The 26,535-nt window shown below is 44.5% G+C and overlaps 1 protein-coding gene across 1 annotated transcript in view; it reads right to left on the reverse strand.

Annotated features, from left to right (window-relative positions):
- PSMB7 (proteasome 20S subunit beta 7) overlaps positions 1-16,997 on the reverse strand; it is a 56,372-nt gene extending 39,375 nt beyond the window's left edge. Inside the window, exons 1-5 of the mRNA XM_001502120.6 lie at positions 16,840-16,997; positions 16,316-16,409; positions 15,388-15,485; positions 14,039-14,179; positions 8,293-8,408 (exon numbers count right to left, since the gene is read on the reverse strand). Coding sequence (XP_001502170.1) covers positions 8,293-8,408; positions 14,039-14,179; positions 15,388-15,485; positions 16,316-16,409; positions 16,840-16,901 — 511 coding nt within the window. The 5' untranslated portion in view covers positions 16,902-16,997. The remainder of the gene's footprint in view (positions 1-8,292; positions 8,409-14,038; positions 14,180-15,387; positions 15,486-16,315; positions 16,410-16,839) is intronic.
- Positions 16,998-26,535: the final 9,538 nt, after the last annotated feature.

Consider the following 26,535-nt stretch of genomic DNA (forward strand, 5'->3'; position numbering starts at 1 on the left):
GAACATATTTGCACTAAAATTATCCAAACACCATGCACTAAACATCTAGGCTGTGCTCCAGACGAAGATCTCTACATCCAGTATCTCACTGCCCATGGGACAGCTTCTTAAAGCCTCACTTTACAGAATAAAGCAGTGCTCACAGTCAAAAGCTAATAAACGTTGCACTTAGATTTGAACCCCACTGGACTCCAAAGACCAGCTCTTTTCCCTATCCCACACTCCCTCAAATATGGCGCCCAGAGAACAAAGTCACAGAAAAAGCAGAGAGTGCTTTACAGAGCGTGTTCACATACATTATGACACTGCAGCATCCCAACGACCCTGTGACCCTCCCAAGTCAAAAAATCCACTTCTTTCTAGAAATGAGGAGTTTGAGGTTCAGTTAGGTGACTAGCCCTGGTCAAGCAGGGCTGGGACCGAAGCCAGGGCTTCCATCTCTTTTTCTAGGATTCTAGCTTATATCTCAGGTGGTTATGGAAAAGTCAGTTTTGAGTGGTCCCTGGTTACATGGACAAAGCTCCCAGCAAAATGGGGTCTCCTCCACTGCACTGCCCCTGACTACAGAGAACAGAGGCCCAAACTCACTCCAGTACTGATGGAGACATATGCTTGTGGATACCCTGCACACAGTCACCCGGCCCACAGGAGTCAGGAGAAAGAGTTTCCAGCAACACTGGAGCTCTGTAGTCCATACGCCCTCTGAAAAGGCTTTTATGTAGGCCTATGAACTAATCCAGTGCTGCTGAGTTCACACCTGATTCAAGAGCTGAAAATGAATGGGGAAGAAACATTTACCTCGTAGCGCACTAATTTGATCCAGCACAAGAAAATTTTCAAAATTGAGTCATGTGGAGATATCACAACGTCTGTCTACACAAAGGTTGCACTTCAGTGTAAAAATACGGAGAAAACGGCAGGTCTGAACTCCCTACCGATGTTTGTATGTTCCAACTTAATTCCAAGGCTCTTTTTTGCCCACAAGGCGAGACATCGGGTATGTTTACTACTCTGTCCCAGATCTTTTCAATTGCTAGGGGGCTCTGTAAAGTGGGACTCAGAGTAATTAGGAAACAGTATCACCAGTTTATCTGGAGATGGAATTTTACCTGGATGGCCCTGGCAGTGACCCCAAGTGCTCCCTGATGGTGCATACCAATGTTTATTCCTTAAGTTAGTATTCCTAAATTGTCCAAGGGCCTCATTTCCAGGAATGTCATGCTTGAAATTTTATTCATATTAATTCTCTATGTGAATAAGTGGGCAAAAATAAAAATTTTATATACTTTGCCAATGCTGCTACAAGGAACACTGCCAAAATAATAGCAAAAGATGGTCCCCAAGCTTCTCCTGACACTACTTCAGTGTGTCTAATAAAGAAAAGCTGGCAAGTTAAAAGAATAAGCTAATTAATCTGAGAATTAAGAGAATCCACATTTTGTCTATAGAAAATAAAACTATAATCCTTTTCCCTTAATAAATAAAAGCCAAAGAATCCTGCCCAGCTTTCACTAATCACACTAATCAATCACCTGCAGTCTCTTGCAAACCATTCTCTTAAAAAAGAAATAATTAAATGAAACCAGAGGCTCTTTCTTCTTTTTTGAGAATGGACCAAATCACATCTGGTCTTGACCACATGCCACACATCACTCACAGCAATAACATAGCGAAGGGGGAAAAGTCACAGAGACAGGGTTCCCATCCCAGATCACACACCTCCTGGCTGTGTGACCTTAGCATACTCTCTGAGCCTCAATTTCCTCATCCGTAAGACAGGGACGACAGTACCCACATCACAGCGTTGAAGAGATGAAATCACTAAAGCATCTCCCAGCAGCTGCTGGACGAACACTGCTATCATGAGGGCCAACAGCACGTCCCCACCAAAGGTTTTAGGACAGAAGCTGTCCAAGGGCCACAGCACAAGGAGTTTGATACATTCCTCTCCCAAGTAAACCCTCAGGAAGGGGAGCTCTCAGAGAGGAGGCTCCTGGACCCCGCGCTCAATGAGCTGCGCCAGCGTGTTAAAGATGTGCAAGACAAGACAGGTGTCTTCGATTCAACGTAAATTAAGAGTAGCCTTCAGGCGCCTGGCTAGTCGCCAATACAGGCCCCTGGGTAGACAAAATTTAGACACCCTTGTCTTACGGGTAATTCGTAGCTTCCAGCTCTTACTGTCAAACCACTCAGAAAAAAATATTAATTACAGAGTTTTGTTTTTGTTTCTTATAATTTAACTAAAACATGAGAATTTACATGAAATATTCATTTCTCACTTATGCTACACTTACAGAAAGCCTCAATCCCACAGTGAAAGCTAATATTCCACCGGAGCATTTCATTTAGGAGGGCCTTCTCGTTTACCTGCAGTTTGAGCTTTGGTTTGTAGCTCACCCAAAATAAATAACATGAATTAAAACAAAATCCACCAAACGTTGGCAATTCTGGGGTTCTGTCTCAATATCCAGCTCCCTACCCCCTCAAAAAAAAGGAAAGAAAGGAAAACAACAACAACAACCAGAAGCCAGGAGAACACCCTCATTAGGAAGGAAGGCAGCCTGCGCAGCCATGACTGCAGGAGAAGATGCAGGCAGGCCCTGTTCAAAGCGGACAAGGCTGACAGAAGGGCAAAGGCAGAGCTGGGGCAGTACAAACACTGAATGTATTTTACCTTCTCTGGTAAAGGGCTCCTCTTCACAGTGGACTTGAATTGGAAAGAAACAAAAGCTAAAAACCATGTTGTCTTGGCGTGGTAGAATTGGGTACAATTTTTAAAAATTTCCCTTGATGCTATGAAGCTGCTTCAGTAAATACCGTGTTTAATATGCAGGATAGGAAATCTGTACATAGAGCAGTCAAAAATACGCAAAACAAATAAATGCCCTTCAAGAATTTGTATAAATATTTTTAGTATTCAGAAGCAAGGCTTAATGCCTTAATGAAGTTAACATCTGTACGATGATAAAATCAAAGCAGCTGTGTTGTGCTGGGGTTTGCCTGAGCTGGACGGCAAGGGTTCAAACTCCAGCTTTGCCACTGACAGGCAGGGCAATGATAAGCAAGTTACTAAATCTAAGTTTCAGGTTTCTCATCAATAAAATAGCAACAACAGCATCCCTTAATATTGTGATAGCACCAAGAGACTCTGGCAAAGAGACACTCCATAATGTGCTTTAAGTTCAAAATATTATTAAGCTTTAAAAAAAAAATAGGCCTAGCACATATGCAATGCTTTGTGCTATTCTGAGGCCATACAAATGAAATGCAATCTAATTCTAGGGGTATTGTAAACTGTTAGTTCACCAAAAATAAAACAGCAGTTAAGTTTTAGACATTCTTCGGTACAAGCAAGTTGGGGAATCAGAAAATTAATTTACCATCCACTATTAATTGAGTCACACAGGACTCTGTGAGACTCTGGGAATAAGACTCAGATTCTACTCTCAGAGATCTCACAGTTTCACAGGGGGAGGGACAAGGACTGGGGAAAGCGGAATCCTGGGATCATGTTTCATGCCAGTGCCCTGAGAGGGACTTGCTAACTCAGCCTGGGGCAGTCACACAGGAATGGCTTCTGGGCTAGACCTCGGATGATGAGTACGAATGCTCCTGGGAGAAAAAGCATTTCTGAGAGAAGGCAGCATTGCAGCTGTGGGTGTGAAAGCTTGCTCGGGGGCCTGCTGCCACAAAGGCCTAGGCTGCAAGCGGAGGAAGGAAATGAAACAGGGAAAGGGTCTAGCCCCCGAGTGGAAGGGAGGAGGCCCAAGGTGGAGGAGTTACTGCAACCCTGCGGTCAAGAGCCAGGACGGGGCTGGCACTGAGGAAGACAGGCGAGGACGGATGACACACAGACCCGTCATCTGGTCTAAGGGTTGGCTGGTTTCTCTGAGTGCTCTCTGTAATGACAATGGCCATCCCTACTGCCACTGGACCCGTCCGCACCCTTCACATTTCTGGCCAGAGGCCATCTCCCAATCTGCCCCAGACTCCCCAGGCCAATCTTCCTGCCTAGAGTTGTCAGACAGCTGGAACAAGCCAATCTGATCCTAGCACTCCCTGGCTTGAAAACATTTGATGTGAACCTCCAGAACAAAATCGAAACAACACAGCCTGTACCATCAGGATGGTCTCCGGCCTAGCGTTCCCGCCCGGCCTCTGCTCCACCCTCCTGAACTCCATATGCCTTCATCCCTCCACGTCTTTGCTTCCACTGCGCCCCATGCATGGAACACTCCCCTCACCCACTGCACTTACCTTACTCAGCCGGCAAACTCTGGCCTTTCAGTTCCTTAACCAAGTGGGTCCCTTGTGCACCACAGGGCTTGAGAAGTCTTTCCCTTGGGGGTAGGGAGTGGGACAGCAAATTCCGGCCTAATTCCTACTTACTGTTCAGGTCTCACCTTAAGTGTCACTTTTCCCCATCTTTCACCTATCACACTGGCAAGAATACCCAGTGCTGGTGAGGTTGTAAGAGAAAGACATTCTCATATTCTCTTCATAGGAAGATCAACTAGTGCAATCTTTTTAGAGGGCAATTTGGCAATAGCTCTCAAAAGGTAAAACACACTGTATGGCCATCTGTCACCTTCTTGGGCTGCCCAGCAGCTGTACTTCCTTCCTACATCTGGGGAACCCCACCACCTTATGAGTGGGTGACTGAGCTTCACCAGTCAGAAGTATCCACCCTTTCCTGTAAGGAACTCACTGGAGGTGACAGAGGTGGCAGGAAGACGCAGTTCCCAAGGCAGCCAGGGCAGCAGAGTGAGTTCTGAGCCAGGGCCCAGCCCCAGGTGTGCCAGCAGTGCAGGCTAAAGCATTCTGTACTCGCCTGCAATGGCCCACTCTGTAGCATGATTGCTGACATTGTTCTTGGCCCCAAACCCAGTTCTTGCCTTCCCAGCTATCCTGTGACCATCTACTAGCCTTTAAAAAAAATTCTCTCCCTTAAATCATCCAGCGATTCTATTGCTTGCAACAGAGAATTCTGAGCAATACATGAACACATCCTGATCTAGAAATTCCACTATTAGGAATTTATCTGAAGTACGTACTTACACAAGTACACCAAGATACACTGGTTGCAAAAGTCTAAAAACCAAAATATCCATCAATAGGAGAATGGGGTCAGTAAATCATGGGAGTGCCATATAATGCAATTCCACGTAGCTGTTGTTATAGATATGATATAGATCTACACGTGCTGATACAAAAACTTCTTCAAAACAAGTTAATAGTGAGGGAACGGTATGTATAGCATGACCTCATTTGTGTATTTTTGATAGAAAGAGAGAGAGAGAGAGAGGATAGAGATAGATGAAGGTGTATCATAAAACATTTCCTGAGAAAAAACACACTACTCTCTTAGTAGTTATTTTGGAAGAAGGATACTTATTTTTCATGTAATATTTTTCCCACTTAAATCTGTCATGTTTATAAATTACTTTCATTAGAAAATGTTTCAATGTCACTTGCCTACTAAGGATTTTATCAACACCCATTATCCTTCCTGTTATTCTCTCTTATGACTGTCCTTTCCCTCCAGGGCACTTAGCACAGTGCCTTCATTTAGATTAACGTGTATTTACTTGTTTAATTTTTGTCTCCCACATGAGGCTATAAGCTCTGCGGGCAGATGCTGTGTTGACCACTATACTCCCAGCACCTGGCACAGGGCCTAGCACCCAGGTGGTGCTAAATAAGTATCTGATGAATGAACGTAAATAACTTATCCTTCTTTTAAGACTCAGCTCAAGTGAAGTGAAGCTTTTCCTTAAATCTTTCAGTTGAGATGTGACCCTTTCTCCCTCGGGCCTCCACTGGCCTTTGTACCTACTGCCCTTGGCAGTTTACACATCTGTCTCCCTCACCACAACATGAATATGTTGAAGGCAAGGATCCACACATTCACCTGTCTGTGGAGCCCACTACAGTGCCTTTACACAGAAGGCACTCGAGGAATAGATGACCAATAAACGAAGAGAGGAACAACCTAAACCTCAAATAATTTACTCAGGTATTAAAATCAGATGTGACTGATGTCTTGCTCTTCTTAACCTGGTTTTTTATGATAGCAAAACCAGACTGTGTTGAGTAACAATTTCTAAACTGATGTGCGCCATAAACTCAAAGCTGTGGAACCATCACCCTGGACTCACGCTAGACTTGGAGATGCGAGATCACTGTCAGCCAGGACAGAGCACAAAGTGGGGCTGCAGCAGTGAAATGAGCTGGCACAAATCTGCGAGACTTTCAACAATGTGTCCTAAATTCAGGATTATGCTCATAAGACAAATCACTACATTTCAAAAGCAAAAGAAACCAATTCACTTTTCCCATCTTAAAAATGAAACTGCTTTGCATCAATGTTAAATTCCCTGAATGTGATGATTTTATCAAGGTGATGTAAGAGAACTTCCTAAAGGATTCAGAGGTGGAGCCTTACAGGGTCTGCTATCTACTCTCAAATGGTTCCACACACGAAACAGTAACAGCGTGCGTGAGAGAGAGCAAATGCGGTAAAATGTTAATTGACAAATATGAGTAAAGGGTATATACGACTATTCATTGTCCGTTATTGCTACTTTTCTGAAGTATGAATTTTTTTAAGTAAAAAAAAGCAGAAATTAAACTACTTAATAGAGAAGGCTATTTCACTTTTACTACCATTTAAAGGCATCAGACTGAAGAAATAAAAACAGTACTTCAATGGAGATAACAAATACATTTGAATAAAGCAGAACAGTTCTAAAATTACTTAACTATCTTCATTTTAAAATAATTACAAAGATTCCTCCATATGGTAAATGGAGGCAAATCATTCTCCCCACAAACAGGGGAGATCTGTTGTATAAAAACTTTATAAGAGGCTGGATAACACAATGGAAGAGCAAAGTCTCAAACTGGCAATTTCCAAACTATTCAAGGCAGCAGTGTTCCTAGCTCTGCAGAACCAAGATGCCAAGACAAAAAATGTGGGAGGTAGGGCTGGCCCCGTGGCCGAGTGGTTAAGTTCGCGAGCTCCGCTGCAGGCGGCCCAGTGTTTCGTTGGTTCGGATCCTGGACGTGGACGTGGCACTGCTCATCAAACCACGCTGAGGCGGTGTCCCACATGCCACAACTAGAAGGATCCACAACGAAGAATATACAACTATGTACCGGGGGGCTTTGGGGAGAAAAAGGAAAAAATAAAATCTTTAAAAAAAAAAAAAAAATGTGGGAGGTAAATAACAGCTGGAGAAACACCAGCTACACATGACCTGTTCGAATTTCTGGACCTGTACAATTTGACTCAGACATTTAACATAAAAGTTAGAACTTGGAAATCCCAAATCTTCTATATATAATTTTATCTTCTTTTTTTTGGTCATTAAAAAAATACTCTTATCTAGCCCTTAGAGCAAAAAAACAAATGTAAAAACTGATCAAAAGAGTAACTACTATTTATAGGCCAGGCACTGGACCAGATGCTTTATATACATCATTTCTAATCATTATAACCTAGTATGTATGCAAGTATTATTGATACCATTTCACAGGTGAGGATATCGAGGTTCAGAGAGGAATTAAATGCCCATGATCCTTCAGAGATTAAGTGGTAAAGAGGGACTCTAGTCACTCTGGCTTAAAAAAAAAATTTCTTCATGTCCCAGGCACGTTCCCGCATGTCGCAGACACATTCCTGCATGTTCCCGCATGTCCCAGGCACGTTCCCGCAGTGAGGCCTCCACTCTAGCTTTCCTCCTGCCTGGAAGGCTCCTCCACTAAACTTCACCCTCCTCATGAGACCTACCTTGACCTTCCTTTTTACCACTACAGTCTGCCTTCCACCCCAACACTCCCAAGTCCCCTTATAGTGAATTTTTTTTTAACTTTTTGTTTTGAGATGATTGTAAATTCACAGGTAGATGCAGAAAATAAGACGAGTTCTCGCATACCCTTGACCCAGTTTCCTTCAAAGGTAGCATCTTGCATAACTGTAGCACAATATCACCTGCATTACTTCTCCTCCTAGAATTTATCACTTTCTAACATATTTTAATATATTTATAATAGTTGTTCTTGGTCCATTCCCACTAAAATATAAACTCCTCGTTACCTAAATTTTATTCATTGCTATATCCCAAGCAAATAGAACAGGGCCTAATCTGTAGGACAAACTCAACAACTATTTGTAGAATAAATCAAAGCACTGAATTGCACTGCCAACTCTAACAAGAAATAACTAGCTCTTTAAGAGACCACTTTGGTAAATAAGAGGATTCGGAAACATCAGGAAAACACGACACTCACCCATGGTGACATAAGGCAACTTATCAGTTGATCCATGAGGATAGATGCTGTAGAGGTGAGGTCCAGTGACATCTACTCCCCCCAAAACTAGCGCTGCACCGATGTAACCTTGATACCTGGTGATCAGAGTATGTGTAAGAAAAAAAAATGAGTCTACCTTGTACGCATGTAACTTAACCAAAGATGTAAGAGAAGACAGACAACAGAAAGCTTATCAGGTACTGCTACTATGACATTAAGTGGTTACGTTCTGATGTTCTGATGGGGAGAAGATGGGGAATGGAACAAACGTTAGTTGAACATCTACCATCAGCCAATAAAAACTGCGAATTGTGTGAAGTACTCCACATACCATATTTCATCTCACTCTCACAACCCCCTTTACAAGAGGGCACTATAATTCTCACTTTACAGAAGACAAAAACCAACCCAAAGACGTTAAGTACTTGGCCAATGTCTCAGCGCCAAGCCTGGCTTACCCCAAAGATGACTTCGATCACACCTCTGCATCATAGATAAGTTCCCTCCAAGCTAACAATGAGGAGTTGCTAAATCAAGCTGTTTACATTATCAACCTCACCACAGCCTCACTAGAAAACAGCTAATGTCAGAACATCCTTCCTTTGAATAAATCCACAAGATTATCATCAGAGACATGAGCTCACATTAAGTAAAAGAGAAGCATTTCCTCATTCAGGAGCTAAATGACGCAATAACTCCAGGAGAGCCTACAGAGCCTGCTGCTCCCGCCCACAGGACACGCTCCACCTCTCAGGAACGAGGGTGAAAGGACATTTTCCACCCTGCCCACCTCCACTTAACTGTGCACGTTTGTTCCCCTGGCCTCTACCTGGTTGGTCTTCCACTTCCATAGGTTGCTTTCCCTGTATTTGGTTCCACCTTTTACCATTAGAATGGCTATGCTAGATGAACATGCTGAATTTAAAGTCCTCCACTGTGAGCCTTTAGCTCTTTTGGGAAGAAAAATGAAACCAACACATGCTGAATTTGCACAATGATGTAATCATTAAAACTGACATAAATAAATTAATACAAGAACCAAGCAAAGCCATAATCTTAGATTGTCTGCGACACAGCTACTCATTAGGAAGCACTCTAGGTAAACAGAACAGTCAAGTCCAATACCTTCCATGTCCCTTGATTACCCTATTGTTATTTCAGAGAGAATCTTCCATTTATAAGTGAAAAATTAAAGCACAGGAAAGGATTTTAGAAGCAGCCTCAAAAGGAAACAGAGGCCCAGAGAGGGAAAGACACTGGTCCTAAGCCACATGAGCTGGCAGCAAGGTCAAGACAATATCCCAGGGCTCTGGGATAAGAAGTTAGAATCACCAGACCCAGCACTTGCACCTCAGTGCAGTGCCTGATCCACTACACCAAGTGCCTCCCAAACAGGGTGTTCAACAAAGTCAGTAACAACCAGCCAGCTCCCTTCCAAGCCAAAACAATCTCTGTTGAACGCCTTTAAAAGAGTCTAAGATATTCTGGCAAGTCACTGAAATCCTTAAAAATTGATCCAGAAATTCTACTTCTGGAATCTAATTCTAAGGATATAAGAGGACAAATAAGCAGAAAGGAATACACAAGAAGGTGTACTGCAGTACTGTTTATGATGCTAAAAAAGTGGAAACAGTCAGAGGGAGAACTGGCTAAACTGATACAGCTATACAACAGAACACTACACAATCATGAAAAACCACGCTATGTTTTCTCATACGCTACTGATGGTAGTGCAACTTAACACAACCGTTCTCAAGGACAATTTTGGCAGTATGTATCAAAACGTTAAATCAAAAATATGTACTTCTAGGAATTTATTTTAGAATATAGCCTAAAGAATTTAATTACACACATACCTAAAGGTTCTATGTTCCAACGGGTTCACTGAATATCTTATAATACCTTAAATACCTTAAAACAGGCAATATCATTAATGTTCAAAAATTGGTTAATAGAATGGAATGCTGCAATACCATCAAAAATTATGATATTGATCAATGGTTCTTAAAACTTTTATGGGTCACAGACCCCTTTGAAAAATTGATTAAAATTGTGGAACCCTGTTCCCCTAACAAGCGTACACACAAAAGTTTTTTACTGTTTCGGGAGGGTTACAGGTCTCCAGAACTCCTCCATGGGCTCAAGGTAAAAACTCTGGATCCTGAGCTCTTTTACTCATGGGGACAATAGTCACAATATACTATTACAGGTACAGGTTCAGTTACAAAATAACAGAGTAGGAGTCCATTTCTGCAAATGCATAAATGAGTATACACGCATAGTATAAAAGTTCTGAAAAAAGAGATCTCAGATTTCCAATGTATGTGTCTGAGTGCCAGAATATCAGGCGACATTTACTTACTTCTTTTCACATTTCTACAGTGTCTGAATTTTTTTACAATGATCATACATCACTTTTATAATAACTTTAAGAAAAGTTATTTTCATTTTGAAATGCTCCAACACAGAAACTAAATAGGTGAAAAGATTAGGCTGAATTATAGGATGAAATGCACAACTATGATTCTATTTTTTTAGAACAAAATATGTATTATTAAACATAGAAAAAACGTTGAAGGGTGTAACCTGCTAGCACTAATTGCTTGTGGGTGGTAGGAATCCAAATAATTTTTATATTTTTTTAGTTTATCTACATCTTCTAGCTTTTCTTACCATGAACATATACTAGTAACATGGAAGGAAGGAAGGATGGAACAAACAAACAAATAAATAAACTTAAAGAACTAGAAGTATATACACCCAACCAAAATGTGATTCTCCCTGAATGGCAAAATTTTTATTTTTTCTTTAGGCTTTTCAGTATTTTCCAAATTTTCTATGATGAATACATATTACCTTCATAAGGAAAAAAATAGTAAAATTAACATAATAATTACAAGAGTCTCTACATATTCAAACAGTTTCCAGAATATAGAACAGTATATGGCAAAGATTTCTATTAGACCTACAAGGAGGCTCCACGCTCAGAAAGAACAGGCATCACTTAATCTTCTCTATCTAGCTACCACACAAGCAACATAAAAGTACTGCTTAAAAAAGGGGAAAGAGGGGCCTGCTCAGTGGCACAGCGGTTAAGCTCACACGTTCGGCTTCTTGGCGGCCTGGGGTTCACCGGTTCAGATCCTGGGTGCGGACATGGCACCGCTTGGCAAAAGCCATGCCGTGGTAGGTGTCCCACGTATAAAGTAGAGGAAGATGGGCATGGATGTTAGCTCAGGGCCAGTCTTCCTCAGCAAAAAGAGGAGGATTGGCAGTACTTAGCTCAGGGCTAATCTTCCTCAAAAAAAAAACGGGGGGGGGGGGCGTGCACCTCTGTTTATCCAACCCTCTTTTCTCACTGATCCACATACAAGGAAATGGGTTATTCAGCGGGAGAAAGTAGAGCAATAGCAGGAAGAGTACACCTTGTACTCTTTTTCAGCCTCAGAATTTTATGGGGATCTAAATGTGCATCAGGCCCTGTACAAGGCCCTCTCATGAGCCTGGCTTCTTTAGTCATTTCCTCCTCAAAAGTCGGAGAGACAGAAACTATTTTCCCCATTTTATTGAGGAAGAAACTGAGGGTACGAAAGGCAAGGTGAACAGCCCAAGGTCACACAACAGTCAGTGCTATAGACGGGACTTGAACCAAAGTTCTGAAGTCAAATCCTATGCTTTTTTCCATTATAACACTGACTCATTTTATGTAACTCAACAAAAATGTCAGAAGACATAAAGGACCATAATTATCCTAGTTTAAATTTTTAAATGGTCTTCTCAAAACTTTTATAAAATTTAATTTTCACGAAGTATGTTAAAATAAAAATAATAAAACACTGGAAAACAGAATTTAGAATTCCTAGAACATTCTAAAGAGATTAACAGAAATATCTGCTAGATTTAGCCAAATGCTTTAAATGACACTGCAAGGAATCTTGAAATATTCTCTTTACTGCAATTCTACAAGTTTAAAAATTGTTAAATGTAATGCACCACACAAACCACCAGAGGGAGCTTTGTATTTAAAATCGAAATCACAAACATCTTCAGAAATCTTGATAACAGATGTACTTTAACAAGTTCTCACACTGAACTGGGAGAATTTATTTGATAGACAATAAATCTCCAGGATTAGGATGGTCATTACGTACATAAATAAGTGGAAATCACTGACATAAGGGCTCAGCACAGCCAGAGCAGGAATTGGACAGCTATGACTAGGCTTCCCGCCCACATGACTCATAAGTCCCCGTCTCCTCGCTTAGCAGTTTAGTGTGAAATGGGCATTATACTACTGGCCTTGCTGCACAGCGACATTACCTCACATCCACTTACTGAGAGCCCAGGGGCCATGCTCGACTCTTAGAAGAAGACCTGCAAATTCACAGGAAGGCAAAGGCCAGGCAGGAAACAGAGAGAAGTGAAGAAGGCAGAGACTGACAGACCAGACACATGCTCCCACTTCTAAAGGAAACGTCTGCCATTTGGTTCCAAAGATTACTGCTACATGTTATTCCACCCTCTTTCTAAATTTTTTTCAAAAGAAGCCAGAAATCCAAATTTTTAATTCAAATCTCCCAATTTATAATTACTGGCCACTATTTAAAAAAAAAAACACTATAGGGCCCAAATAAAATTTCTCTACAAGCTGAATACGACCTGTGAGCTGCCAGCTTACAATCTTTGCTTTCTATTCCTCCTCCCCTTTAATTCTCACAAGACTCAATGCAGCTGCTGCTGCTTGGGGCAGAGATAAAGAACATGTTTCGTGCAGGTTGTTTAATGGGTGACGAGGACCAGAATAAAGGTCTCTGATCAACTTTAAAAAAAAAAAAAAGATATCATGATGCACATTCTAGGAAGAAGGAAAGAGGAGAGAATTTGTTAAAGGTAAGGCAGGTCCCAAAAGGAGAAGTCAGTATTCCAACCCAAGACTAAATGCCCAGGCTATTTCTGCTAAAACACATTGCCTCTCTTCTCCTCGTGAGGAGTAAATGAGAAAATGGACTTAAAATCTGAAAACTGTCAAGATCTATACAAACATAATGTGATGCTGTGATTATTAAGGGAGAAAGAAAGAAAACTACTAAGAGGAACTGAGTGTGTGAGTCAGCAGGGAGCGAAGGTCAGGTCAGGCCCACGACTGCTCCTCTTTAAGCTTCAGCTGGTTCACTCATAAACGGGACATGTTAACAGCCCCTACCTCAGAATTCAAAAGATAAAAAGAGATCATGCACAAAGCACTTAGCACAGGACTTGGCACAAAGAGACAGATAAATGTTGGTCAACATTAATGTTGTTATACCCACTCACAGCCAACTACAAACATCACTTCTCATCTTGTTATTTTGCCACTAAAAGATGGAGGAAAAAAACCAACCATTTGTGTTTGTGTGTGTTCACAAAATGAACTCAAAAGTTCCTTCAGCTCTTTCTCACTATGAACAAAAAAGGATTTTTATCTGGTACAGTAATACCCTATGCCTCAGGAAATGACTCAATTGATCACATGTGATTTATTCATGGAAAGAAAAAAAAAGACCCCCTAAATTCAAACACATTATCAAAAGCCTTATGAAATTAAAATGGCTTTTTAGTAACAATTGATTTCTGGAATAAAATGTATATTTCTGAATGTTTTTTCTCTAGCTTCCAGGCTTTCCTTGGCTGAAAATCTAAGAGATGACAAAAAGATGCTATACAAATCCCCATCCTGGAACCTCACCTGAAAAGCATCTGCTTCAGCATCCGATTGGCCGTCACAACTCTGGGAAGGCGGCCAGTGGAGAGGGAGTGGAGCTCCAAGTTGGAAGAAATGAGCTGGGTTGTCATGTCTGTGTCTGCAGCTGTCCCAGCACCACAACAACTAAAAAATACGATTAGAAACTTATCTGAAATTCAATTACCAAAGGGCTCAATTAGAAGTGGAGGTTCTTGGATAACTTCCAAGAAGTTCAGGTACATGCAGAGATGTTTTTGCTTATGTGTGCACTGTAATGGCTGTGTCTAACCAATCTTACATAAACATGAAGTTGAGAATATGCATCTAATTATATGCAAATATATTTTCTGTGGCCCAATGGAACATTTCAAATCATTAGTTTCTGTGCTCCTAACAGAGTGTACATTTTACTAAACCTAAAAAATATATCCAAGTTGTACAACAGAGCAAGGCATGTTAAAAGTCTTCCAATTTGACATTTACCAAGTATTTACTACGAGGTACCAGTCATTACAAAGTACTGAGAATAAAGAAAATATGACACAGTCTTAGCACTTGATTTCAAAGTTGAGAGGAGACACAGGTAGACAAAAGTTAGAGTATCTCGTGTAATACAATACAGTAGCATAGGTACAAAATGCCGTGGGAAACTGAAGGAGAGAGCAACAAATTCTGATCTTTGAGAAGAGATTTCATATGAGCTGGATTCAGAAGAACCAGAGGGGTAGCAAAAGCAAAGGTGAAACAGCATGGAGGTGAGGGGAACAGGGACACGAGGGAAACAGGGACAGTCCAGGTGCAGCTGGAACATGGATGACGGCAGTTAAACAGGCTGAAAAGCTTTTTGTGAGACTGCGCAAGATCTTAAATATCACGCTACAGAGTTTCGACATTATCCTGAAAGCAGTGTAGGAAGGTGAAAAGTCTCTTGAAAAGTTTTTAAAGTGGAAAGGGACATAATGAGATCTGTGTTTTACAAAATTCAATATAGCAGAAGAGTGAACAACAGAGATGGAGAAGACACCAAAGGCAGAGAGGCTATTTAATGACAACTGTAATGGTCCCCTGAGGAAAAAAAATCTAAGCTAAGGCCTTAGCAGAGGGAAGGACAAGAAGGAACGGACGCAAGAGGCACACAGAAGGCAGAACTGGGTACCAGCTGAATCGAAGACTAAAGCAAAGAGGACTTGAGAATGACTAGCTTAGGCGACAGGTGCAAAGAAATGACACTTAAAGGAGACAGAAAGAAAATACAGGTTGAACAACAGGTTTTAGTGAGGAACACAGTAAATTCAATTTTAGCCCTGACATGTTTGAAAATACAAGAGCGATTCAAACCAATCAATACTTACTATATGTTAGGAGATATGAAGTGTATTTTTGAACAGTTCTTGTCAGCAACAACCATCCCTTCAGTTGCCCTTGTATCTGCTCCAAGAACTATGCCATCCTATTTTTAAAAAACACATTTTTTAAAACATTTTCACATATATAGACCACAGTTCTCTACTTTAGGGAAAACAATGTTGGCCATCCCCTGCCCCCCCAAACCCCTACTCCTGCTGAAACTCCTATCAAAAATATCATGCTATGCTGTCAGAATTCAAGAAAAGGCTGATTAATGAACATTATTGGTTGAATCCTGATTAGGCGGTAAGAATTACCACTTCTGTTTTCAAACGAGGCTCAGAGATTCAGTGACTTCCTTACAAATCACAGCAAATATGGGAAAAGTCTGAATTAATATGCAGAAATACGTCCATTAAAATAGCCACCTCTGTCAACTTTTTAAAAGATGTCACTTTTTACCTTGAACAATAATAACCATCATCTCTTTTAAACCTCACAACAATCTAAGGCAGGAATTATTATATCCCTTTGATGGATGGGGAAAGTGTGGCTGTGAGAAGGAAAGTGACCTGCCCAAATCTGGAAGCAGCACATAAATTAAATGGTTAGACAGACCTGTCTGACCCAAATCTTGTGTTCTCCCATTATATCATTCTGCTTCCTAAAGTAGTAACTTAAGGCAGAAGAGTAAATCGGTCTCCTGTCAAAAACTCGGTGAAGTGAGGAAACAACATAAACTGTTGCTAAGTGCACAAACCTCCTGACAAACCCCTAAAGGACCTAAACCCCCCTAAAGGACCTTAACTCCCCTAAAGGACCTTTTCCTGATGTACTCTGTAACACCTGCCCTTCCTGACAGGGCCTGGAGCAGTAAAGGAGGCCAAGCGTAACCAGTTCACTCACCGCTGCTCTTGGCCTGCCTCAGCTTACCTTATAGACCACCCCCGCGATGGTCGTTCCTGTTTTCCGGGCCGTTGGAAGCTTGAACCCTTTCCTTGCAAAATCGGCTTCCAAGACGGCATTTCTGAGAGCAAATGAGAATAAAGCGTTGAAGGGCAGGACTGCACTGCGCCGCACCGGCACAAAGAGCGTCTAAGAAGGAACTCAGGAAAAGAAAAACTATTTGCTTTCACGCCTATCTGTTCACCGAACCCTCCCAACGTCAGGACTAGTGTCCTGTTTTTCAGCGAAAAGAGCGGCAGAGAGGGGCGGCACCTCGCCGAAGGAGAGGGAGATGGAGGGTGTCCGAGTGCGCTGGGAGACTGGAAGGGCAGCCCCGGCCCCAGGAGAAACCCGCGCTCAGGCCTTGATTCCCCTGAGTCACACGGGCCGCGAGCCCGCAGGCCCCGCCGTCCCCCTGCGTTTAGACTTCCCAGATCAGATCGCGGCCCAGCTCCGACCCTGGCCCCGCACTCCCACTCCCACCCTCAACCCAGCCCCGGGCACGGCCGCACCTTCGGCAGTTATCAAACGAGAAACCTCCAACCGGTGGCTGATACACTGACACAGCCGCCATCTTCCCAAGAAAGCACTTCCGGGGTAGGGGCGGGAGCAAACAGAAAGAGTAGAGTACTTCCGGCGCCACCGAGGACCAGGACTGAGGGGCGGGGCAAATTCCTCACTCGGGCGGTTGATCTTAGAGTTACGGGCTCCTAGAGGAGCCCGGAGACGTTTGGAGTATATCGCCCCAAGTGGCGCGGAGGAGAAACTGACGCCCGCAGCTGGGAAAGGACTGGTCCAAGGTGCACGAACCCGAGACCAGGACTCCTGCCCGCCAGACCAGAGCTGTTTCTACTGTTAATTCGGCTCTGCGGGCTTCAGAGACAGACCCACCCAAGTTCCAGGCACAGCCCCACCACCTCCTTGCATTGAGCAGGTCCTCTCACTTCTCTGAATCTGTTTTCTCTGCTGTCAAATGGAGATAATACCTACCCCAAAAGCTGCTGTGAAATGAAGACGTGAAAAGATGCTCAACTTCATTAGTCATTAGGGAACTGTAAATCAAAACCACAAGGCGGTACCACTGCACACTCACGGGGATGGCTAATATCAAAAAATCAAAAAGGCAGATAGTAACAAGTGTTGGCAAGGATGTGGAGAAATTGAAACCCTCATACGTGGCTGGTGGGGATGTAAAATCATGCCCCAGAAAACAGTTGGGCAGTTCCCCCAAAAATTAAACATAGATCCACCAATTCCCCTGTTAGGGATATACCCAGGAGAATTGAAAACATGTTCACAGAAACTTTGTACACAAAATTTACAGCAGCATTATTCATAATAGCCAAATAATAGAAATAACCCAAATGTCTATCAGATGATGAGTGGATAAACAAAATGTGGTCCATCCATATCACAGAATATTACTCAGCCATAAAAAGGAATGAAGCACTGACACATGCTACAACATGGGTGAACCTTGAAAACGTTGTGCTAAGTGAAAGAAGCCAGGCACCAAAACCCACGGATAGCATGGTTCCAATTGCATGAAATGTCCTTAATAGACACACCCATACATGCAGAAAGTAGATTAGTGGTTGCTAGGAGCTGGAGGGAGGAGAGAATGGGGAGTGACTCTTTCATGGGTACAGAGTCTCTTTTTGGGGTGATGATAATGTTCTGGAATTAGATAGAGGTAATGGTTACATGACATTATGAATATACTAAAAACCACTGAATTGCACATTTTTAAATGGTGAATGTTTATTTTTAAAGTTTGGTACCTAAGCTAAAATCTGTCACCAATCTTCTTTTTTTTTCCTTCTTCTTCTTCTCTCCAAAGCCCCCGAGTACATAGTTGTATATTCTGGTTGTAGGTCCTTCTGGTTGTGCTACATGAGACCCCGCCTCAGCATGGCCTGATGAGCAGTGCCATGTGCGCACCCAGGATCTGAACCGACAAAACCCTGGGCCACTGAAGCAGAGTTCGTGAACCTAACCACTCAGCCACGGGGCGGCCCCTAAATGATGAATTTTATGTTGTGTTAATTTTATTTCAATTTTTAAAAGGCTGCTGTGAGAATTGAAAATTGTACGTGGAAAGCATCTATCCTGGCACCTAGCAGCTTCTCAATAAACAGCCATTGTTGTTAATACATTCGTTTCATCCTGCCGACAACCTTAAGAGGTAGCTATAATTCAATTCATTTTACTGATTTAAGTGACGTTTCACTGCAGTGAAATAACTTGCTCAAATTTACATATCAAGTAAATGACAACCTCAATAACTGTAGAGTGAATTCATTTAGTCACTGAGCAAATATTTATCAAGCACCTACTTTGTGTCAGGCATGTTTCTAGGAATGAATGAGTGAATGCCATCCCAATCACCTAGAACCAGCGTCTGTCCCAACTACACGTTCAATAAATCTTTATCAAAGGTTAAATTCCCATTCATGACTTCTCTGGGTCTTTTGTGCGAAAATAGGAAAATAAAGCCTTACTCACCTGCCTCCAACGGAATCTACTGATGAAAAAATTGAGTATCTCCTGTGTCACCAACTTTCTGCTTTGGTGACTGTAAAATGTGAAACGACTCGGGCTCTGCTCTGGAGAAGTCCACTTCTTGATGAGAAAGACTCAACCCCGCCAGACTGGACGGCACGGGTCATAACTCCACATGCCCTGGGTACTGTAAGGGGTCAGCAAATGATGATACGATGAAGGACTGGCTCCCCAACATCCGTCAAACTCTCTCACTCCCGCTCAGGGCTCAGCCCTCAGGGAATGAACACAAAGATGAATCCGATGTCATTCCTCTCCTCGTGTTATGGGTTGAAATGTGTCCCCCCCAAAACTGATATCTTGAAGTCCAAACCCCCGGTACCAGAATGTGACCTTACTTGAAGATAGGGCCTTTACAGAGGTAATCAAGCTAAAATGAGGTCACTCCGATGGACCCTAATCCAGTATGAATGGTGTCCTTATAAAAAGGGGAAATTTAGAGGCAGACGCGTGCACAGGGAGACTGCCACGTGACAATGAAGGCAGAGATGAGGGGATGCTTCTACAAGTCAAGGGATGTCAGAGATCGCCAGCAAAGCACTGCAAGCTCGGCGAGAGGCCTGGGACAGCCCCCAGAAGGAATCACCCCGGCCGACACGTTGATTTCAGACTTCTAGCCTCCAGAACTGAGACAATAAATTTCTGCTGTTTAAGCCACCCACTCAGTTTGTGGTACTCAGTTTTGGAGGCCCTAGCAGACTAACTCGCCTCATGAGTTCACAGGCAAGGGGAGGAGAGAAGTCCCCAGAAAGACTCACAGCCCAGTGTGCTGGGAGGGGGTGGGGTGCAGCTGAAGCCTAGAGGCTCTGGGGCATGGAGTAGGAGCGAGCTCATGGGGTGAGAAGGCCAGGAGGGACAGGCATGTGAGCGAAGGCTTGGGGTATGCAACGAACAAAACCAAACAAAAAACCCTGGGCACATATTATTCTCAGGAAACAGCAATGAGTCTGATGTGGCTGCAGAGAAGGGAGGCAGAGCAGCCTGCAACCCCCAGAGGATAATGGCAAGGCATCTGTGTCCTGCCATAGGGTCTGGTGGGAGCTGGAGGAGCCAGGAAAGGATGTGGAAGCGATTTGTGACCTCAGTTTGTCCCCGGGGTATTTCTCTTCTTAACTGGGTCCCTGCGGTATGTTTTTCACACCCAGACTGAGCTGAGGAGGCGGCCTTGCCTCTGGAAGTGGCCCAGCAGAGGCAGCCGGAGCCCAGCAGAGGGTGACAGAGAGCCTCCAGGCAGCCTGGGCCTGGACCTTGAGAGGCCCAGCCAGAGGCCAAGCAAAGCCCCTGGGCTTGGGACAGGACCTCCGTACCTTCTGCCCTGGGGAGAGTGGCTCCAGGTACCCAGCGCTCAGAGCCGCCTGCTTCAGCCTCCCTGTCCAACATGACTGTTAGCCCTGGGACTGCAGCCCAGCCTGGAATGCCCTTCCCAAGGTCAGGACACAGTCCCACTCAATCCCTGGCAGTGCCACCAAACACAACTGACCAGTAAAGCCACCGCTTCTGCTCTGGATTTGGCTGTGTGACCTCAGAGGGGGCTATCAGGCTCTCTGTGTCTCTGTTCCCTAAAAACATAGTAACAACCAACATCCCTTGATGTCACCCAAAGTCCTGGGCTCTGTTCTAACCATTTCATATACAGGATCTCATGATCGTCCTAGGCACCTAGAATGTGCCAGACACTAGCAAAACAGGTGATCGAGAGCCAGACCAGTGCCTGCTCTCAGGGAGCTAGCAGCCCTTAAGGACCAGGCCTCACTGCCCCACTTTACAGACCTCACGGAGAGGTGAAGCCCCTGGCTCAAGGTCACACAGCTGATCAGTGGCAGAGTCAAGATCAAACCACACCCCTCCAAGCCCCAGAGCAGACACAGGACCGCTTCCCCAGCCCTGACAATTATGGCCCCGCTGGCACTCAAGTTCCCATGTTCCCCGGTGCTTTGCCAGAGTGAAAGCGAGGTTTCCTCCTCGAGGACTTTCATCCCAGCTTGGCCGGTTCCTAGCTGCGCGGTCATGGGCTGGTCCCTTCATCTCTCTGAGTCTCAGGATCCTGATCTGTAAAATGAGGGAGCATCACGACATTTCCCTTACTTTGTGCAAACCAAGTGTGAGCAGGCAGGGTAAAATATAAAGCATTTCATTCAGTCATTGGTTCATTCATTCAGTCAGTCAGTATTTATTATGCCCCTCCTTGGTGTGGGCTCTGTGCCAGATCACAGCCATGAGGGGTGTTGGTCTGGGAACTACACCTCCAGTTTACTGTGCTGAGTGCCCTGAGGGACATGTGCCAGAGCACAGCCAGGAAAGGGCTTCCGAGGGAGCCTGAGCAGGCAGGGTGTGCACCCAGAGGACAGGAGTTAGCGCTGAGACCAGGAGACCAGGTGCCTCCCGCACAGGGTTCAGCTGTGCTCACCCCCTGCATCCGCCTGCATTTTCAAAGGGCCTGCCAAGCCCCCTCCCCCAAGCTGCAGGCTGCTCAGGAGCTCAGCGTGGGGCAGGCCCTGGAAGACTCACCCCATCCTCCGTCAGGATACACACACATCCGGAGGTGCCCCCCACACCAAGACTTGGCCGTCTTCCCATTGCAGGGAAGGCAGCCCATGATGCTCCTGGTTGCTAAGGCAACTGGGACCTTGTTTTTCCTTCTTCATAAATAAGCTATAAATAGACAGGGCAAACCTGGGCGCCTTCCTTTGCATGAATTAGAGCAGCTGCTCCAGCACCCAGGTGCCAAGTCCCACTGCACGGGCCACAGACACACAGCTCCGCGGGGGGAGGGCACAGCGAGGCTCATGGCAGCATCACAAAGTGTGGATTCCCTCCACCTGCTCCAGACTCTCCTGGGGCACCTAGCAGATTCTGGGGCCCTGCTGAGACCCGCACAATCCCACTCACTTTAATGGGGCCTGAGATGGGTGTTTACTTAACCCTCAGAGATGAGATGAACCCTGAGTTTGCCAACCCCAGCTGATGGCGAGCAGGAGTGGGCATCCTCCCTTCTTCCTATCCAGTGCCGCGCAAGTCACAAGGACATCATGACAATACCTCCCATTCCTGTGGCATGCTAGAATTTCCACATCCTTCCCCCACCTGGTTTAATGGTCCTGGTTAACATCTATTTGTTGAGACCTTTCCACGTACCAGCTACTGTGTTCTTTATGTGCCACAACCCCATCAATTCTGCCAACCAGCCTATGAAGGTGTTGCTGTCATGATTTCCAGCTCGCAGATGGGGGACTATCAGCTTGGAGAGGGGAGGTGCCTGGCCCAAGTTCACACAGCTGGTTAGCAAGGGAACTGGCATTTGAACCCAGGCCTGTCCAGTGCACTTGTTCTTGACCCCAGCCTGTGCTTTCAGCATCACTGGTTCTCTTAGTAACCCACGAGGGAGGGAATAGTAGATGGGATGCCCTAAGTGGGGAAGGAACAGAAAGAGAAACTGAGACTCAGAAGGACTAGCAACTGGCCCAGGGTCACAGAGTAAGGAAGAGTCAAAGCTGAGACTTGAGTCCTGGGAGGATGGGCTGCAGAAAGTGGGGCTGTTTTCCCCAGAAAGGGAAAGAATCAGGTAGACATGACTACCTGGTGGGTCAGGGCAGGCTTCCTGGAGGAGGTGAAGTTGACATAAGATCTTAGAGGATGATGGTGGAAAGAAGGGAAAAGCATTCCAGACAGAGGGAACAGCTTGTATAGGCCTGGAGGTAGACAGGGTATGTGAGGTCTGCAGAACAGCGGGTAGGTCTGCTTGGCTCCGCAGCAGGGGAGGGAGGGAGAAGTGAAGCCAGCAATGTGGTCAGGCTTCAATTATGAAGGGCTTCGTAGGCTGGCTCAGAAGCCTGGGCCTGTCCCAAAGGCACTAGGGGGCACGGAAGGCTTGTAAGCAGAGAACCAACCTGACTTCTCTTGGGAGAATGGGCCGCCCACTTGACAAAGGGGGCTTGAGCAGAGCCTGTCATCGAAAGACAAGGCATCTTGAAGGCTACTGGACCCCAGCTGATGGGTGCTTTCTCCAGCCAAGCCTTGCAGCGTCCACCTCTGAATGTGGACACTGGGTGCCTCCCAAGCCCATCCAGCTCCGTCACCCTCTCCAGGGTTCTAGACCTGCCAGTCCCTTCCACGGCAAGGCAAATTCACTCAGACGTTCCTGAAACAAACTCTAATTCTGCATCTGGCACAGGAACACAAAGACTCTGCCCTCAAGGGAAATGGATACAGAAATCAATAAGTGAGTTAGAGGACTAGAAGTTTCTGATGGGGACTGCACAGGGTACCAAGAGGCTCAAAGGAGAGAGAGGGCCACTCCCCAGGGAGGAAAAGCATCAGCAAGTACTTTAAAGAAAACGTGGGGTTGTAAGCAGAACTCAAAAGATGAGGAGAGCTTGCTAGCTGGGGTTGCAGGAAGGAGAGAATGGGCATTCCAAAGGAGGGGACAGTCTGATCAGACACATGAGGGCATGAAACAGCCAGGCACATTGTAGAGCTTTACATGAGAGGAGTTAGAGGGGAGGAGGATGCTGGAAACTCGCCAGGGACCAAGGCAGGCAGGACCTGGGAGCCAATCCCAGGGCGTTAATCAGGAGAATGATGCAATCACATGCGTGTGCTGTGAAAATCAACCTGGCAGCTGGTCAGAGGATGGGGTGGACAGGAAGAGACTGGAAATAGGAAAGGAGGGAGGGAGCTAGGGAGGAGAGGGAGGTGGCCTGAACTCTGGTGGTGGCAGTGACAACTGGAGAAGGGAACAGTCTCAAGAGATATTACAGACAGACAGGCTGTGGTCAGAGGTGGGATGGGAGGAAAAGGGAAAATGAGGAGTCGACTTTCTCTCGGGGTCTGACTCGGGCAGCAGGATGGGTGATGGCAGGAAGGTCCGTGTGGGTCCCTTTGGGACATGTTGCGTTGGCTGTCTGGGCTGGGGAGATGTGCGGGAGTTCTCGGGCAGCAGAGAGAAAGTTGTGCAAATCCCAAGTGAGAATGAGACACCGTGGGAGAGTGGACAGAGGGAGAGAAGGGAGCCAAGGACAGAGGCCAGGGGTGGTAATACTTATCAGGCAGGTGAAGCTGAGGCGTGGACAAAGGGTGGAGAGAAGGAGTAGGCAGGGAGGCAGACAGGGACCAGGGGAGAATGACGTCACAGCCGCCAAGATGCGGGGGCAGGGCTGGAGATGGGGAGAGAGTCGCCGAAGTCTTGACAGTCAAACAAGAAGAGGATGGGAAAGTGTCCAGGGGATCATTCTCACCAACAGCACTATTTTCTTTTTTTTTTTTTTTTAAAGGTTTTAGTTTTTTGTTTTTGGGGGTTTTTTTTTCTGCTTTATCTTCCCAAACCCCCCGAAGATAATTGTATATCTTAGTTGCAGGTCCTTCTAGTTGTGGGATTTTTTTTTTTAAAGGTTTTAGTTTGTTGGGTTTTTTTTCTGCTTTATCTATTTTCACTATCAAATCTAGCAAGGACTTTTTTTTTTTTTTAAAGATTTTATTTTTTTTTCCTTTTTCTCCCCAAAGCCCCCCGGTACATAGTTGTGTATTCTTCGTTGTGGGTTCTTCTAGTTGTGGCATGTGGGACGCTGCCTCAGCGTGGTCTGACGAGCAGCGCCATGTCCGCACCCAGGATTCGAACCAACGAAACACTGGGCCGCCTGCAGCGGAGCGCGCGAACCTAACCACTCGGCCACAGGGCCAGCCCCTAGCAAGGACTTTTTGCAAATAAGAATCCTCAGTGTTAACGATGATGTGATGAGATGAGCAATTTGTGGTTTGCTAGTGGAATGTAAAGTGGTACAAGCTTTCTGGAAAGACATTCGCCAAAACAGCCCAAGATCCTGTATGACATAGAGCCTAGAGTTAACAACGCAGTATCGTGCACCTCAAGATTTGTTGAGAGAGTAGCTCTTGTGTTAAGTATTCTTGACTCACACACGCTCATAAGAAAAAAAGGGACACAAGGGGACTTTTCGAGGTGATGGATCTGTTTATTACCTTGATTGTGGTGTGTATCACAGGTGTATGCATACGTCCAAACCCATCAAATTGTGTACATTAAAACTGTGCAGCTTTTTTGTATATCAATTACACCTCAATAGAGCTGTTTAAAAGAAAATAATTCAGGATCCTTGAAGAAGTTCAAAACATTTAACTCAAAAATTCCCCCTCTGGAGCTCTATCCTCAGACAAAGATTAGTGTGTAAAGCTGTTCATTGTAGCATTATTTATAATGGATTATACTGCATTTTATAATGAATTATATATTGGATATGTATTGGATAATGGATTGTATATATTGGATATTATAATGGATTATATAATATATAACAATATTATGATAAAAACGTGGAAACCACTTTAATGTCAAGCAACAGGAGAATGGTTAAATAATTTATGATGAAATATATGAGACCATTAAAAATTGTGTTTTCAATGCACGTTTAATGACACAGAAGAAAGGATAAGAAACAGGTAGAGGGGCCAGCCCAGTGGTGTAGTGGTTGGGTTCACGTGCTCCGCTTCCATGGCCCAGTGCTCACGGGTTCAGATTCTGGGCACAGACCTGGCACCGCTAAGCAAGCCCCGCTGTGGTGGCATCCCACATAAAGTGAAGGAAGATTGGCACAGATGTCAGCTCAGCGACAATCTTCCTCAAGCAAAAAGAGGAAGATTGGCAACAGATGTTAGCCTAGGGCCAATCTTCCTCATCAAAAAAAGAGAGAGAGAGAGAAACAGGCAGAATGTATACGGCTCCAACTTTCTAACGTGTGTGGGTGTACATTACATATGTAAAAAACCACAAACCATCCTATTATTAATACTGATAATTCCTTGCTGGTGGAATGTCAGATCACTTTTATTTTCTTGTTTGTGCCTCTCTGCATTTTTTTCAAATTCTCTACTGTACATATTCATTATTTTTCCCCATTTTTTATTTTGAAGTTTTTCAAACCTTCAGAAAGTTGTAGGAGTAATACGACAAATCATTCTCTCTCTCTCTCTCTGCCCTCACCAGCTGAAAGTTACACAATGCTTTACCCCTAAACACTAGAGCATGAGTCTCCTAAAAACAAGGACATTCAGCAACAGAACCACAATACCATTATATGGATTTGGTATTACTATCTAATATTCAGTCCACTTTCAGAGTTCCCCAGTTATCCCAATAATTTCACCTTTATGGTTTTTGTGATCCAGGATCCAATCGAGGATCACACATTGAATTCAGTTGTCCCCCAGACACTTCAGGAAGAATCTCCCAAAAACAAGGGCGCTGTCCTATAAAACCGTAACACCCTCATCGCATCCGGGAAATTTAACCTGGCTTAAGAATTATTATCTAACATCCAGTCCACGCTCAATTTCCCTCAACATCACTTGTACGATTTTTGTGATCCGGGATCCAATCAGGCATCTCCAGTGAACTCGGTCAGCGTGACTCTTCAGCCTCCTTCAGTCTGGAACAGTCTCCAGGCTTTTTCTTTGGACTTTCATTAGGGGGCCAGCCCAGCTGTTTTGAGGAATCTTCTTCAGTGTGGATTTGTCTGATGATTTTGGCAGGTAGGCATTTCGGGCAAGAGTGCCTTGTAAATGATGTGTCCTTCTCAGGCCACCACATCAGGGGGCACACCATCCTCGTCCCAACATTAGTGGTGTCAAGTTTACGC

The sequence above is a fragment of the Equus caballus genome, chromosome 25 (assembly GCF_041296265.1).
Source record: "Equus caballus isolate H_3958 breed thoroughbred chromosome 25, TB-T2T, whole genome shotgun sequence".
In the NCBI taxonomy this organism is placed as follows: domain Eukaryota; kingdom Metazoa; phylum Chordata; class Mammalia; order Perissodactyla; family Equidae; genus Equus; species Equus caballus.